Raw genomic sequence first — 17,045 nt, forward strand, 5'->3', positions numbered from 1 at the left:
CCCTGCAATGATAACAAACGATCACGTGATGAGCGGAGCGGGGAGGGCAGTTTCTCCTCCTGCCTCCTTTCCCCGTTCGCTCCCTCCCTCCCTCGGTCGGCGCGAACGTCACCTCACCTTCCCGATCTCCAGGGCGACGGGTCCATCTGGGCGCGCGTCAGAGCAGCCCGTCTCTTGGCAACGGTTGGATGTCTCTCTCTCCCTTCTCATTCAGCCTCGCGCTTGATCGCGCGTCGCTCTGGCGTCAAAGTGACGTCAATGGGCCTGTCTCGGTTTTCGAGGTGGGCGGAGGGAAGGGCTTCCCGCGTGTTCCTCTGCCCGCTGCACACACACAGAGCGCGCGGGCAGCAGCGAGAGCATCAGTGGCGGAGCCACGAGTCGCAGCAGCAGCAGCTTGAGAGCCTGGCAGGCAGACGGGCGCGGAGGCGGCAGCCGCCAGCCAGCCAGCCAGCCAGCCAGCCAGCCAGCCAGCGTCGCGCAAGGTACAGCTTGAGAGAGAGTCGCGTGGTGGGGCGAGACCGTGCGATGACCTGGGAGAGGACAGGTTTTTTAGGGAGAAATCCCGGGGTGCCTCCGTCTTTCCCCGCTTTCTCCCTCTCCCGATCTCGCTTTTTCTTCCTTTCTCCCTGCCGCCTTGAGGACGCGCGGCCACATTCCTGCGTCCCCTCCTCTCAGGGCGATGGTTCCACTGAGGGAATCCCCTTTTGCAACTCCTGGGTGTATGGTAGAGATAGACACGAACATTTTTGCCGTTCGTCACCCAGCTTTTGCTAGCGGTTAGCTATTCGTATTGGAAAAAACCCGAAAGGGGATTTGCACGGGGTTTATCTGAACGCCTCGGTCCCCGAATCCCGTCCCGTTTGTTTTTCGTGACATTTCTGTACTTTCGTTTAAGGGGATACGTATTTAAGCACAGACGCAGGTTACATTGTAGATATTTGCAGAGACTGTTCTTCCTTAGTGCTATTAAAATTTCCTTGGCCTTTTACAGTTACCTATCTCTAATAAGTTCTGTGTAATTTTTCTAAATTGCAGAGTGATTTTATTTTGCAGTTAATCTGGGTTTCTAACTGCAGAACAAGGGAAGGTTTCTTATTAAGCATGTTTTAGAGCACTGCTGGATTGAATTTTATCTATTTCAATATGAAACTAGAGGTGATTTGGGAAAGCATGTAGGGGGCAGAAATAAGAAAGAAATGTTTCAGTGGTGGGTTATTTTTCTTCTTGCAGGTGCAAATTGCAATATTCAAAGAGGAATGCTTATGTGAACAGTTTTAAATAGTGTTCATCACCCACTAATATCAAACCATGGTGATCATGTCAGATTATACAACTGCTCCCACCACAAACCAAAGCCAGCAAAGGCCTCTTCGGGTTGGATTCTATGATATTGAGAGGACACTGGGAAAAGGCAATTTTGCTGTAGTAAAACTGGCCAGACACAGAGTAACCAAAACACAGGTGGGTGTGATATTCTACTGAACCGAAAATCAAATATTGAGTTGGGAAATTTTGCTTTGTGGGGTTTCCAGCTTCCACAAATATAGAATAGATTAATTTACATCAATAGGGTATCTCTGGAGTAGACAGCTTAATAGACCAAAACTTAATTAAATTAGCAGGAACATTTTAGTGTGCACTTTAAATTTGTGTCAAAAACAGTTTGAAACAATTGAGTCTTTTGCTAGTTCTGATTTTACTATTTTACTGGATTAATGAAAACAAGCTGTAGTTATTGTACTGCTTTCCTGAGTGGTTATCAGTTTTCTGAAATAAGCAGCACAGTTCACCTTCAGCTAACATTAACTTCAACAGAAGTGGTCAGGATCCAAAGGTTGGAGCTCTTATTCTTAAAAATATGTCAGTTGAATCTTTGTTACCTCTTTTGAATGTTTGCAGTAGCCTGTAATATGTATTTTTGACTAGCTATAAAACAGAATGTCAGGAGTGGTGGTCACTTTAGTTAAATTCAGTGACTGGCACTACTACACAGGTCAGTTCTAAGCAGACTTTACTACTGAAGAAATGTACTTCGATTCAGTGATATCCAGCACTTAAATATATGGTTATGCTGCTCACACACTTACTTGTATGCAGTTCCTATTGATTCTTGTGAAATTAGCATTTGATAAGTTCCATTGATATTCCAGGGGTGGGGGGCATTTACTGTATGCTATCTTGCTGTTTTTAACAGAAATGTAGCATTGTTTATGTTTTTTTTCTAAATATGCTTTACTTTTCACAACACTTATTTTCATTTGTGCTACTTTATTATGATGAATAAAACATATTTTACAAGTCTTCTGGATTTGTTTTCTTGAAACTGCAGGTTGCAATAAAAATTATAGACAAAACACGGTTAGATCCAAGCAATTTGGAGAAAATCTATAGAGAGGTTCAAATAATGAAGCTTTTGAATCACCCCAACATTATCAAGTTGTATCAGGTAAGAGATCAGTTCTGGCCACTTCATACCTTATAGACTTATCTTTATAGCTTTGGTGGCTAAGGATCTTAAAGTGCATATGATTTTATCAGGCGAGGAATGAGTGCTACGGTTTGTTAAAATGCACAAGCAAAGAAAGCATTCTATACTTAATATTGTTATATTGGATTAAAATCCATTCAAAGATAGTTAGAACTAGTTTGAATTGCAAATCATTTGTAAATTATCAACATGTATGACTATACTTAAGAAAATACTTTTGTAGTACAGGGTTTTGAAAGAGATGAATCAATTAGAAATTTAATAAATAAATATAATATTAACAGTTTGCATTAATATTTGAACCTGGATTTAGTCTGAGTAAATATGGTGTGGTTCAGCCTGCTATTTAAAGGCTTACTTAAAATATTGGTTTTGGAAACTCCAAATCCTACAATGGAATCCAATATAGTTTATTCTAGTTGTCTCATTTTCAATGCATGCCTTCTAGGGCACACTGATATACTGTGCAGAAAATGAGATTGCAGTCATCTGACAACAGAATAGATCCCAAACATATGAAATCTTATATTTAGGGTTTAATAGACATTTCTTTTAATCATCTGAAGTAGTACCATATGGACTTCTGACAATCTGTCTAAGAAATCATCAAGGATAATCTTATGACTTAAGAAAACAGGAGATCTAAAGTTCAATATAAGTTGGTGTCATAAAATACCTAGAACACAGGTATTACTTTGGGCAGGAGGAACTTAACACACATGAAAAGCAGAAACATATGTTTAGGTTGCAACACATATTTATGTATATTTGTCATCATTTGCTGTTGCAATATAGAGTATACATATATATTATAGTCTTTTGCATTCATGGAACAGTGCATAGCAAAATAGTATTTCAAGGCTATGAAAATGGCTTAAATCTTCTCAAAGTTGAATCAGGCTATTTGAATGATGAAGCAGTGTGTTTTTGGAGCTTTAGTTTTTCTTTTTAGATCTGCCTATTTCTTGTTGATGTGGTGCTTAATGAAGTAGGAATTAAGTGAAATGCCAGTTTGGGGATGGGATGACTTAGTTACAACTGCAAAGTCTAACTTAAATCCAACTGGCATCTTTCCCAGAACATTTAAAATGCCTTATTCCTTCCAGTAAATTCAGATATATATATTTTTAATGCATGCTTTTCACTTTGTGTTTATAAATTGGAAGAGAGCTTCTTTCCCTGCCTTTGATATTCAAACTTCCTTAGATAATGTTAGAAGTAATAATTTCTGAAAGAACTGTGATGTCGCTCTTGTTCTGAACCATTTTTTAGTAAGCCGGCATCCACTGGACAAAAAGTGCAGTTCTTTTTAAGAGACCTGCCTTTGGTGGATGTCTTCCTATTTATGACTTCCTGCTGGAAAAGCAGGCTAGGAACTGTTAGTGACAAATACTGTTTTTTAAAGCTTTATTTTAAAACCATTTTAAAATAGTTTACAAATGGCAATGCCTTTTAGAAGTAGGTTGATAAGGGAATAGCCATTCACACTTTGGTGTTGGTAGAAATAAAGAAGTACTTTTGCACAAACAAAACTGTTGTAGATAGACAGATGTGTCTGGCATCATACCAAGTGAATAAATCTATACAGTGCCGAGTGTGAATGGGGTATTTGGATAGTACTTGTTCGCTCCTCAATGTATGTTCAGAAATCATTGCTGATGTGATTTTTAATGGGGATATTATGAGTACTGTTAACTTGAGCCTGAATATGTCCTAAAGTGTTAATGCATCTATAGTTAATATAGATTAACAGGAAAAATTAATATCATTTAAAGAGTATCTCTCCACTGCAACATTAATAGACTCAGCCAGGGAAACACAATCCTAGTCTTTGTTGATAGCTTTTCATTGTTGATTCCGTGTAGTGCTGAAAAAAGGATGTTATGTTGATACTACATGTAAATTAATTTTTACTCAAATATATATTAAACATTGCAGAAGTCTGTATCTTTAATATATTCTTCTTTCTATCTCATCCCTCCTTCTTCTGCACTCTCATCAGGTTATGGAAACAAAAGATATGCTTTACATTGTGACTGAATTTGCAAAGAATGGAGAAATGTTTGGTAAGTTCTCATCATAGTAGCTTAGCAGTAGGCACTGTAATCCTTACTTGAATGCTGGGTGGTGAATATGCATCTAAATACTTGGGGAATCAGCATTTTGGATAAACAGAAGTTCTGTTTACCTAGGGTTCTGTAGGCATGGAATTACATAGACTATACTCAGTTTCACACAACTGCTCTGGACAGATATAGTACATGTCATAGTTAAAGTATATAGGTTTCATTTGTGATGATGTATTCCCTCCACTGATAGAAGACTCTTTGATCCAGCAGAAGCTTCCATCTGAGGAAAATGGTGTGATGGTGATTTTTGCAAATTTCATCTTTCTTCCTCAGCTCTCTGGGCCGCTTCCCGAACTGTTCCAAAGTGTTTTCCAACCCTCTGGAGCAGGGAGTGTATGGGTGGGTGGCAGATGGTACAGAAGGATGGGGGATTTAAAAACAATTGCTTCCTCCCCCAAACTTTCCACTCATGGAAGATTCTGTTGGATCAAAGAGACTTCTGCCAGCAGAGGTAATGTAACTGAATATAACCCTATGTTTGGAATAGCTGAAAGGTCAGATATATTAACTAATTAATTAGTTGGTTCAGATAATGGGGAGTAAGAAAACTAAGGATTTGGATTCTATTGCTTAAATGTTCAAATTAGGGTAAATAATTATAAAAGTGAAGTGCCATTTTGTGGTTAAGGATAGTGGGAGGTTTATCCTAGGCATTTATTTGTTTGTTATTGTGTTGGCAGATCACTTAACTTCTCATGGGCACCTGAGTGAAAGTGAAGCACGGAAGAAGTTCTGGCAGATCCTTTCAGCTGTAGAATATTGCCATAGCCATCACATAGTGCACAGAGACCTCAAAACAGAGAATCTGCTATTAGATGCTAACATGAACATCAAGCTTGCAGGTGAGACTTCTCGTATGGATGCTGCTACAACATAATACAATAGTCCATCCTGAAATCATTTCCCTATTACCTGATTGTGTGATCCCATGATAAAGCCTTTGAAAATCTACATTTATATAATGGATATTTGATATTTGTCAGAATAGACATTTTAGCAAAGAAGTCTAAGGTCTCTTGGAATACTCCTCTCACTTTAATTATCAGTGCATTTTTAAAAGTAGCAGTAGATAATGTCTGTTTCATTCTCCTTTGCAGACTTTGGGTTTGGAAACTTCTACAAATCTGGTGAGCCTCTCTCCACCTGGTGTGGAAGCCCACCTTATGCAGCTCCAGAAGTTTTTGAAGGAAAAGAATATGAAGGTCCTCACCTTGACATATGGGTAAGCTTTAGGTTCCATTTTGTTTTATTGTTGCACAGCAGGTGATCCACCGTGATGCTGCTTAGTAAACTTTGGAGGTTGCATTTCTGTCTGTGACATGGCCTTTTTGTATTGACAGAGCCTTGGTGTGGTGCTGTATGTCCTTGTCTGTGGTTCTCTGCCATTCGATGGGCCCAATTTGCCATCTTTAAGACAAAGGGTGCTTGAAGGACGATTCCGCATTCCCTACTTCATGTCCCAAGGTATGTTTACTAAACTTATGCTGGGAATCACAACTGTTAGTTATCTATTAAATTTTGAGGCTTTGCACAGTATTTCCAGGCACACGATGGGCAAAAAGGTAGAAATACATAGTAAGATCTTGAGGGTGTGTAGAAGAACTCTTTCACTCTGTGTTGATATTGAATGTATATGTTCCCAGGTCAGATTTTCTTTCTCATACACAAAGTTAGAACAGTGTAGAAGAGAATTATGCTCTGAGTATAGATGCAATCAGAATTTTATTTAAGAGAAAGGGATATCTCAAATGTCTACTGTATTCTTTTAAACCTAGAGTTTAGTTTAGTTTTATTTTACTTTATTTTGGGTCAAGGACTGAAATGTTATCATTTGACTATAGTATTTCTAGCAGTTGTTTCTTTCTCCTCCTGTGGAAGAGAAGAAGCAGGCCATTTTGTCTGTTTTGATTGCACAGTCTCAAAACTAGATTAACGGTGCAATCCAGTTGGGTTGTCTGTACTCAGAGGCTTATGGGGCAGGAGGGGTTGAGGAGACAGTTCCCCCACTCTTCCTCTTATGCATATTCACAAGATAGCTATTTACAGCTGTCAAGCTGGGGTGCTTTCAAGGGGGAGGAAAGGAAGCTGCAAAGGGCACACGATATATTGTATCTTGGTGCTTTCTGTGTTTTCCCCTTCCTGCCGACTGGAACACCACTTTCAGCCTTACTCTGAGGTCAAATTCTTGAGCTTGGAAAAGCAGCTGGCATCATTCTCTCCACACTACAGGCAAAGTGAGGGAGAGGGTACAGAGTGCAGATTCGAAGCTCTAATGGCAGAGCTGTTTCTGACCTTGGATCTAGGAATCCCAAGTTTCCTGTTGCCCCCAGATGATGTCTAGGGACCATTGAATTGCTCCCTAAATAGTTTTGTGCAATGGGATACAACTGAACAATAGTTATGAACATGGATCTGCCTTAGCTTATCAAACAGTTATTTAATGCTTGCTTTTCTTGTGGATCAGGTGCCTCAAATAGTACCATTTGCAAAGATGTGTCTTTCCTCTTATCTCTGTATTCAAGTTTTGCTTTCTTGTCTCTTCACCAGATTGTGAAACTCTCATTCGACGGATGCTAGTTGTAGACCCCACAAAACGAATCACAATTGCCCAAATAAAACAGCACAAATGGATGCAAGCAGACCCTTCTCTTCAGCAGCAGCAGTCTCTGGCCTTCTCGATGCAGAACTACAACTCCAACCTGGGAGACTACAATGAGCAGGTCCTGGGGATCATGCATACTCTTGGCATCGACAGGCAGAGGACAGTAGAGGTGAGCCTTGACTGCTTGCTAAGAGTCTAAGCAGCCTTTATGTGTTAGTGACCAATGTGCTAGGAAAGGGGAGCATCTTTTCCACTGAGGTTTCAAGTTAACAAAGAGGTATATTGGGTGGTGTTGGTGATATAAGCATATCTGCTGGCCAGTAGGATTGTGTGCTACTTAGATATGCTAGGAAGATACTCCTTAAATGCCGCTGCCAGCATGATATTGTGAAATGTGAGATTAGGAAACATCTAGTTCTAAGTGTCCCATTTTTTGCTGCCTTGAATACCTATATGGCCCAATTTTTGACCTTCACCCTTATGACAATGGGGTTGCCTTGCTTCTAGTCCATCCATTTTAAATGTTTTGTTTGGAAAGAACCCCTGCTGATTTCAGGGACTCTTTTTTTAAATAAATGTTTCCAGGATTACAGCCTTTAGTTCAGGTGGCAATTACTTTTTGAACATACCTATATACTAGAGTTGCTTTTCTTTCTCCTCTCTCCTAATAGTCTCTACAAAACAGCAGCTACAACCATTTTGCTGCAATTTATTACCTTCTTCTGGAGCGCCTGAAGGAGTACCGAAGCAATCAGTTGTCAAATCGTCCAGTAAGCAGCCGCCAGCAAAGGCCAAGGAGTTCAGACTTCAGCAATATTGAGGTAAGATCACATGTGGTCATTCATAAGGTTACATCAATTTTTATTCTTCTTTGTGCCTTGTCTTACTTCTAAGGCAGTATATTTGTCTGCTTGTACAAAGGAGGTATTTCCCTAATGCTTCATTTAGTCTTGTGTCCAGAAGGCATTTTTCACCATGGGTGGGGTGAATGTGGGTTGGAAGGAGGCTTCTTGTGCCTGCCTTCAATAATGGCATGTTATGCATTGATTGCAGAGTTTTGGCTTACATTTGCAACCTCCTAAAGGGGAAGTAAAATAAATTAGGCAAGTTTTGAGCAATGCCTGTTCAGCATCAGCAGATTGAGCTGGCAGACTCGAACTGCATCCTAGCATTGTGTGTAATATCCTAATGGCTGTGGTACTCTCCTCCAATGTAAAACTGAACTCACAACATGGCATGTATGGGTATGGGCTGAATATGTTTCATTCCTCAACCATGGCTTGTTGTGTTGCGTGATCCTGGGCAAGTCAATGAACAATGATTTGCTATTCACAAGTGACCCACAGTTCACATCCCAAAAACCAACCCTGAGTTTTCTTTGTGGGTTGTTTGTGGTTAACAAACTATGGTTGGTTAGCATAGATGAGTCTGCTATTTATTTATGTATTTATTACGTTGTTATTCTGCCCAATAGCCAAAAGGACCTCTAGGTTCACATAACACAACAACCCACAATTCAACAAAAGTCCACACTCAGCTTATTTTTTGACTTGCTACAGTGAGTTTGAACCTGAGCCATTATGTATGCGCATTTACAGTGTAAATTAATTAGCCTTTGTGTATTGGTCCATACTATGCAGTATTGTTAACCAGCATTCCAGTTGTAAAAGCAGAAGGTAATGACTTTTCTTGAATCTGTTTCTACCTTCAGTTGCCTCAAGACAATCTTGCCACTGAAACCTTGAGATCATCTCTGCTGTACCACCAGCCTCAGAATATGATTCAGTCATCCTTGCAGGCAGAAATGGATTGTGACATAAGCAACCCATTACAGGTTGGTGCTTCTAGCATCCTGTTTGTATTTCAGCAGGGGTGGGGTGTTAATTAGGGCCAAAAAGTGCCTGGAGTGTATTTAAATATCCATCCCTTACTTGCTTTACACTCCAATGTAAATTCATATATAATTGCATAAACCTCCTTGAGTATCATAGAAATACCAAAAAACAGACTACTCCAGCAGCCCTGATAATGAGGATTGTTCTGGGAAGGATACAGGGAGGAAGCAAACAAAGGCACTCTATCACTTCCTATGTCTTTTGACCTTTCAGCCTATATTCTTTCCTGTGGATCCAAACTTCAACAGTCTTTTTAGGAATCGCCCAGTCTCTCCAAACAACCTCCTGGAAACCACCATCAGTGAGGAAGTCAGGCAGGACAAGGAACTGGAGGAGGAAATTAAAGCCTTTAGCCCAATTCGTCTCCCTCTGAACACAAGTCGCAGGCACACACTGGCTGAAGTGACGACGCATTTTTATCAGTGTTCCCCACCATGTAAGTGATGCCAGGAAAGGCTACAGCATGTGGCTTGAGGATAGAAGAGCACTTACTCTTAGTGCATTAAGGAATTTGCTGATAAATGTTGCTGTTCTGCCTTTGGATCTGTTGCCTTTCTTTCCCCACCTATTTCATGTACTGAGTTACAGTGGTGGGGAAATTGCATTTTATAAGTAATCCTAGGCATATTATTACAGAAGTCCTACAGTTCCCAGCATTGAGCAGCCAACAATATTGGCTGGGAAATGTTGAGTGCTGTAGGGCTTTTTTTCTTTATAGGATTGTGGCCTAAACAGCAATATATTTGTCAAAATATGGCTTCTTGACACCCATCCATCCCCAGTTTAACTCAAATTATAATAGTATGTGCTGTGTGGAAGCTGGAGATGTGAGTGCCACTTTTCCTTTGGCCAAAAAACCCAAAAAACAAACCCTTTCCACACCATCTTGTCACATTGAAAAATGCTTATTTTTCTTGCTTTGGTTACTGTCCTGTGGCTAAATTATAGTGATTAAAATGTAGGACACTATATGCTGTTTTCTGAAGCAGGAGTAAGCAACTTGTAGCCTTCCAGATTGCAATTTCCATCAGCCCTAGCCACTATATTCAGTGGTGTGGGCTGATGAGAATCCAGTACTACCTGGAAGGCCACAAATTGCCCAACCCTGCTCTAAAACCAAGTGCAAGGCTTGTTAACTGTTTTCTTTATTTTGTGTTTTCATTGTTCCCTGGTCCTGGTCTTTGGAGACTGTGTGCTTCTACTCTCTCCCGAGCATTGCATGTCTGTTTAAAGTCCTGTTAACAGGCATCATCCCTGGCTGCAAGGCTGTTTCTGCCCCCCTGCCCCACCCCCACATCCTACAACATAACTTTGGAATAGGATACTTTGCCACTGCCATTGATTCTGGCTAGGGATTGCTGTTGAATGTGCTGGTTCGAGGATTCTTCATTGCATTTATTAGTTGTTTTACCAATAATATTACCTTGGCAATAAATATCACTTGTACAGGGTTTAAATTAGCTGCTGTTATAGTTGGTCTGTGAGGGGGATTGCATTATGCTCTGTGGGCCTCAGGTTATTTGATATTAGTTGCAGTGTTATCCAAAGATTTTATTACTGGCAGATTTTCTCTAGATGGAGAGGGTAGTCTTGTGTCAGTTTGTTAAATGATTTAACTCCTGTATTCATTTGTAAATAATCTCTTCTGTCCCATCTGCTCCTCTGTGTAGGTATTGTCATTTCCTCTTCCACAACCCCCACTGAAGGAACCAGTTCTGACAGCTGCCTGCCTTCGTCAGCAAATGATGGCTGTGTGGCTCTGAGCAACTGTTTGGAAGAGCAGATGACGCTTGGTCACCCCGCCACAGCCAGAGTTACATCATCGTTTCTGACTTCCCACTCAGGCACACCAGGACTGCAGGCTCAGGGCTGCATGGGTGGCGCTTCCTTGTTGCCTGTCAGCTTCCAAGAAGGAAGGAGAGCATCTGATACCTCATTAACCCAAGGTAAAGCATTCCTGGCGATCTAAGCAGAACCATCCCTTATTACCATGTACGCAGTTCTATCAAGTAGTAATTTGGGATTCCATGATTGGTATTCCAGACACTTGCCTTCATCATAAGGCTGATATGTACCACATTAGATAGGTTCGCACAGCGCATAACCTAAAATTAAACGGTATAGTTTGTGACATTGCAAACTGGAGAAAGCAGCAACTGACATGTTGCCCCCCCGCCACCCCCTGGTTTCCAAATCTTAAAGTATTTGTATAGAAGGGCAAGATGATCTGTGGTTCTTAGACAGAATTGACTGGGGGGCTATAGCAGCTACTTGCAGGCCCAAGTAGAGTTGTGCCAAGGAGAAGATTAACCATGTAACTGGATGTGTAAATGTTTTTCCTACATAGGCTTGAAGGCATTTAGGCAGCAACTACGGAAGAATGCCAGAGCCAAGGGTTTTCTGGGACTGAATAAAATCAAAGGACTTGCCCGCCAGGTGTGTCAGTCCTCATCTGCCCGGATAGCATGGAATGGTGTGGGCCCTTTCCAGCATTCTCAGCAGAATGCCTGCGTATACAGCAGCGGAGGAAGTGGCGGCAGTGGTGGCAGCGGCAGCGGCAGCAACAGAGAGAGCAGGAACCTGCTTGAAGAGGTGCTCCAGCAGCAAAGGTAAGACATTGTACCTGATGTAAGACACGTGCCCAATATAGTGCTAGCTGTGGTGATGCCTGCAGTATGTTTTCACACTGAAATCAGATGAGCTGCACGTTTTTCACATTGCAAAGTGGATTCTCAGTCTGCTGCTTTGAGGAACTGGTGTCGTAGGCATCACTTTGTGAAACAGAGGCTGCTCAGGTGGCTTAAACATAATATAGTCAAATTGCTGTGTAATGAAAGTCTGTTTTTTATTATCAGCTGGGTAAATAAAAAAAAATCCAGTTAAGACCTAAGCTTAGTATTTGTAGTGAGGCAAGGATTACTTTCACATTGCTTCCTCCTCCTGTTGAGATAAGAGTTCTGTGCAGACGTTCAAGCCATATGCTCGATGGGAAATTCTGATCACACCAGCCAGCCCATGGTTTGCATATTCAGTGCTTGTTTTTATACATGTGTAGAACCTAATGTGCATAGCCTCAGTCCACCCAAACCCTCATAGATACATAGATTTTATGCTGTGCATATTGTGTGGACAGATCACATGCATGTTTGGTCCTATTCACACCTATTCAGGCTCCTCCCCAGACAGTTGTCAAGTCTGTTCAGGTTTAGGGTCCTCTTAATTTCAGAAAAGTTACAGCCCACAAGGGAGACACAATGCCATTGGAAGGGTCATGCTGTGTGAGAACAGCCATTAGGAAGCTTATTAAAAATGAATAACTTTTTCACTCTCTCTCCTTTCTTCTATTTAGGATGCTCCAGTTACAGCATCATCAGCCAGCTTGTCAGCAGCCCTCTCAGGTGTCTCAGTTGCACACTAAGCCATTGTCTGACAGTGCAGGCAGCAAACCATCCGGTTCCTTCCGCTCTGAACTGCCAAGTGAGAACTCACTAGAACTGGCCTTTCATAATACCCAGTTTCTTCAGCCCCACCTTTTTGGCATTGGGGTCTCTCCAGTAACTTCAGCTGCTCACCTTCTTGACACCCATCTGCGCATCAGCAGCAATGTGTCTCCAGTAACCTCCATGTTTTCTAATCCGAATGGCTTTGCAGTGCAATCTCCAAGCTATGATGCTGTCACTCTGCAGCATGGGGACTGTGAAATGGAAGACCTTACTTCCACCCAGATGGGGAAATTTGTCCTAGTCAAATGAGAACTTTTTCCCAGCTTTCTCTTTAATTTACACATCTCTTTTGGGAGAGAGAGAGAGAGTGCTGCTGTCACTAAGTTCTGCAGATATATGATTTTATTTCATTTTGCAACGGTGAATAACTCTCAGAAGCAATAACATGTTTGAAATATGTGAAGAGGCCATTTGGCTTAGTAAAGCTCCTAACTTTATAGAGCTGAAGAAAAAAGCAATACTTACGTCTTTTGGCTTCAACTATTCTTGCACTGAACAAATATAACCAGAAACAGAAAGGACAGACCTTTGTTTTTGGAAGAAAATATGACAGGGAATTTGGGCTGGGGTCAAGGAGAACACTTTTCCGGTACTGTATTAAAGTCAGGCCAATACAGCTCTGCTGTTATGCAAGACTTTGTCAGCTGTCAATGGTTTGTGGCAAAGCAGGGAAAGGCTTTTTCAAAGAAGGGACCAGAGTCACCCTATTCATAAATCACAGTATTTGTTTATGGATATGTGAACATGACTTACCTTTTTCTTTGAAAACAAAAACATGTATTTTGTGTTACATTGTGCATTGATAGAATAATAACAAAAGCATCACTCTTCATTTTTGACGTTCATGTTAAAGGAACCAATACCTCTCAATTTTTTTCTCCCTGACTCCTATGTTTTTACCTGAAGAAAAACTGTGAATTTTTTGCTCAGCATCTCAGTTGTAGCAGTTAAGAATAGAAGCATTAGAAGCAATTTCACCCACTGGGGATTTGGTTCCTGGTTGCAAACGGCTTCCTCCTCCTCCCCCTTTTGGTAAATAAACAATAGGAATATTTTATCTGTCGCATGAAGTTGCTCATATAAGGCTGCGATGTTATGGAAGCAGAATTGCAAGAGGTGCTGGTGTGGGAAGCTTTCAAAACATTGTTGCTTTTACCTCTTCCCTCGCCACCTCCAAAAAGCCCAAGCATTACTTTGAAGTTGCCTATGAGGAATTTCTCAGTGCTGTGTACATGTTGTTGCCGCTGCTAATACGTTTCTTTTTTCTTTAAGGGTCCAAATTGAATTGTCTCACTGGGAAATGTGCAATATTCAAAAGTAATGACAATGATACTGACAGTTGAAAGGAATAGGGATAGCACAAAGTAATACACTTTAGACATAGTCTTGTTATTGTTGAACAAACTAGTTAAAGTCAGACAAACAGCACAACTTCTAGATATTGTTGTTTTACATACGAATAGACAAGAGGGTTTTTTATTTTAGGCATTTGTATGTGTGGTTTTAATACTCTGTGTTTGTGCATATAGGCATTGGATTACCTTATACACTACTAGCTAGGTTTTCAAATAAGCTTTTTTGGTGTTCCCTGGCATTTGCTCCCTCTGACCAGAGGATGACTTTTGGCAGTCCCCAGAAACTGGGAATGGGGGACCACCAAAGGGGAGGCTACACACTGAGGGGAAATGGGAGGGTGGTCCATTGTTGGTTGCAGGTGAGCAAATAGTGAGCCAGCTTGGCCCAAAATTACTGTTCGGATGTCTGAAACTGCTTCATTTTGTCTAACAAGGACCCATTTCTCTAAATGTAACACAGGGGTGCCTTCAAGTTACTACTGCTTTGTGCAACCTGCAGTGTTATATATGTAAAGTAAATAAATAAATAAATAAAAAGCTATTTTTTTAAACCATCAAGCCAAAGAGTATCTGTCTGGTAGGTGGGAGGGAAAGGGTTTGTAGGGAGATGTCTGTGGCTCTTCAATCTTTTTATCTGCTTACAGTATCTGTATTGATGTGTCTTTAGCTTGCTGCTGCTACTGCTTTGTGTTCTGAGATCTTCAAGGTGAAGGGAAATTACTCCAGCCAGCCTTCTCTCTGACTGGTGCCTTTCAGTGAGGAGAGAGAGGGGGAAAAACAAACAGAATGGCTTGATATGTGGTATGGGGGAGTGATTCAAACAAGCCAAGCAGGATCATCACAAAGCAACAATGTTGCCTTTATTTTCATGAAATAGTAGCACATTTTTAAGAATTGTATTTCCCCCCTGCACTTCTGTCAACTTTCCTTTTTTGCTATAGATCAAAAAGCCACAAAAACAACACTCGTGTTTTAAGCAATGACAAGCACTTTACTAATAGAATACCCTTTTCCCATTATTGCTATAGAAAATGCTTTGAAACTGTTCTGAAGTAGAAAAGGGTCATTTTCAGTGTGTCAGGGTTTTGTCTCCTTTTTCCTCAGCCCCTCCTTGTAGTATTCTCAACAGTACTGTTCTGCAGACTGCAATGCAATAGACACTATGTGACTGATTTAATTAAGATGTATAGTTTTTATTTTTATCATTACTGAAGATCATTTTATTTCTTATGTTAAAATAAGAGATGTACACCAAAATGATTAGTTGTGTTTTATTTAATATTTAAATAATAAAAATTGTTTTAAAAATTGTGATTTGTCTTGGAGTCCTGTGACGATTTTTAAAACTATGTCTGAATAGGTCTATTTTTTGGACTGTCATGCCAGGGAATTCTTAGTTTTTATAACGCTATGAAATCTAAAGGAATTCTTCAGATGTTCCCCCACTTTATCTTTCCAGCTAAAGCTTAGCAGAGGTATGCCAGCCTTTTTAGAGCTGGGGGAAAACAAGCTAAAGTTGGGAAAGCATCAGACAGGAAAACAGGGATAGAACGTGGATGTCTGAGGAACCTTGGAGAGCCAGACTGGGACCCTAGAAGAAGATAAAAAGTGTCATGTTGGATCAGAGAAAGCCCATCTAGACCAGCTTTTTCTTCACACTGTGGCCCACCAGCAGGGTATGGGCAAGACCACCTGCCTACCCAAGTTCTGCAGCAAGTGGGGTACAAGTCTGGCACCCCAGGTATGCCACATGGGCCTGTGAGCCCAAAGTCTGACATCTCTGCTCTAAACACTAGAATGGTTTCAGATGGTTATTCAGTTCAAGACAAAACAGAATAATTTTAACCTGCATCCTGTGAAACAGAATGACAATATCCCATCATTAACCACAGGAAATGACTTTTCTTTTTAAAAAGGCCTCCGTGTAAGGGATTGCCTTGCTGGATCAAGTCATCTAGTTTAATATCAACCCAGAGTGACAGGCAGAATTTTCTGGGCAGCTCATGATTGGGCATAAGGACAATGGTCTTTTCCCTTCATCAAGGAAATACACAAGTACAGTGCCTCTGCACAGGTTATGTGTAGCCCTCAGAGCTTACAGCATTCAGTAAAATGGAATATACTTAATGTACTTCTATTCAAACAAAGCACTAGTCACCCCTTGTGTTTTAATTCTGTTGTGGGTGCATACCAGAATTACAATTCTGATATTAAAAACAAGCAAAAATGCTGCAAAGCAATCTGATAACTGCTCAAATGGGAGCTGCTAGTTCCTTTTTATTTGAATGGTGTTATCTTTCTGTGCTTACCTTCATGGGCACCCCAAAGTTGCAGTAAACAGTGGAGGGCAGAATTACAACCTACTATCTATGTATTTGCAACAAGTCTTGATCTGGAAGGGGAAGGATTCAAAGTTACAAGAGCGGGTTCTACACTGGCAGAGTGAAATACAACTGCCAGAATCCCCTGACCGGTCTTGCAAAATATGGCAATGAGTGAATTCTCAAGTCACATTTCAAGATATTTCTAGCATCATTGATTATAAACAGCAAGTCTTGTGGTACCTTAAAGACTAGCGTATTTGCAGCAGCTTAACCTTCATGCAGTACAACCCACTTCACCATGTTTGGGATTTATAAATAGGATTGCTAACTTTTTATTTTAAAAATACAGCTAGAGGGTGGGATAGGGCTAGCTTGATCAAGGCTGAATCTATGTAAAGTCCAAAAGACTTGTAACTTAATACATCCCCAGCAGGTGTAAAGAGAGATACTAGTAAGGATGAAACTCTGGATCGAATAGGCAGGTGAAAGTCTCCTGGGGAGGAGAAGTTCTACATTTGCAAAAGCAAATCGTCCTCATATTTCTCATTAGTTTCCCCGACCTCCACAAATGGCAGCTTTGCAATATTTTCAGCACTGGGCAAAGACATGCTTATAAAATAAAGATATCTTTATTTTAAACAGTTTTCTATCCTAGTTTGCCTTTTCTTTATGTTACTTCTCAGTTTCTTTCTGAGTTATAAAGGTTGTTGGTTTTTATTGCATTTTGTATGCAAACTTTATGTCTTGTA

The 17,045-nt window shown here is 40.7% G+C and overlaps 1 protein-coding gene across 3 annotated transcripts; it reads left to right on the forward strand.

Annotated features, from left to right (window-relative positions):
• Positions 1–301: 301 nt before the first annotated feature.
• SIK1 (salt inducible kinase 1) lies at positions 302–15,286 on the forward strand. Of its 3 annotated transcripts, XM_044441992.1 has the most exons (14): positions 302–482; positions 1,231–1,461; positions 2,330–2,446; positions 4,491–4,554; positions 5,298–5,459; positions 5,715–5,839; positions 5,958–6,081; positions 7,165–7,388; positions 7,891–8,040; positions 8,931–9,053; positions 9,328–9,550; positions 10,785–11,060; positions 11,462–11,723; positions 12,464–15,286. In XM_044441992.1, the coding sequence occupies exons 2-14, from the start codon at positions 1,309–1,311 to the stop codon at positions 12,864–12,866; spliced, it is 2,406 nt and encodes an 801-aa protein (XP_044297927.1). In that variant the 5' UTR covers positions 302–482; positions 1,231–1,308; the 3' UTR covers positions 12,867–15,286. The 3 variants fall into 3 exon arrangements, with proteins under 3 accessions (XP_044297927.1, XP_044297930.1, XP_044297928.1); XM_044441995.1 differs by lacking the exon at positions 12,464–15,286 and having other exon boundaries at positions 303–482; positions 11,462–12,455; XM_044441993.1 differs by lacking the exon at positions 302–482 and having other exon boundaries at positions 505–1,461.
• Positions 15,287–17,045: the final 1,759 nt, after the last annotated feature.

The sequence above is a fragment of the Varanus komodoensis genome, unplaced genomic scaffold (assembly GCF_004798865.1).
Source record: "Varanus komodoensis strain SLA01 unplaced genomic scaffold, ASM479886v1 scaffold4, whole genome shotgun sequence".
Taxonomy (NCBI): Eukaryota; Metazoa; Chordata; class Lepidosauria; order Squamata; family Varanidae; genus Varanus; species Varanus komodoensis.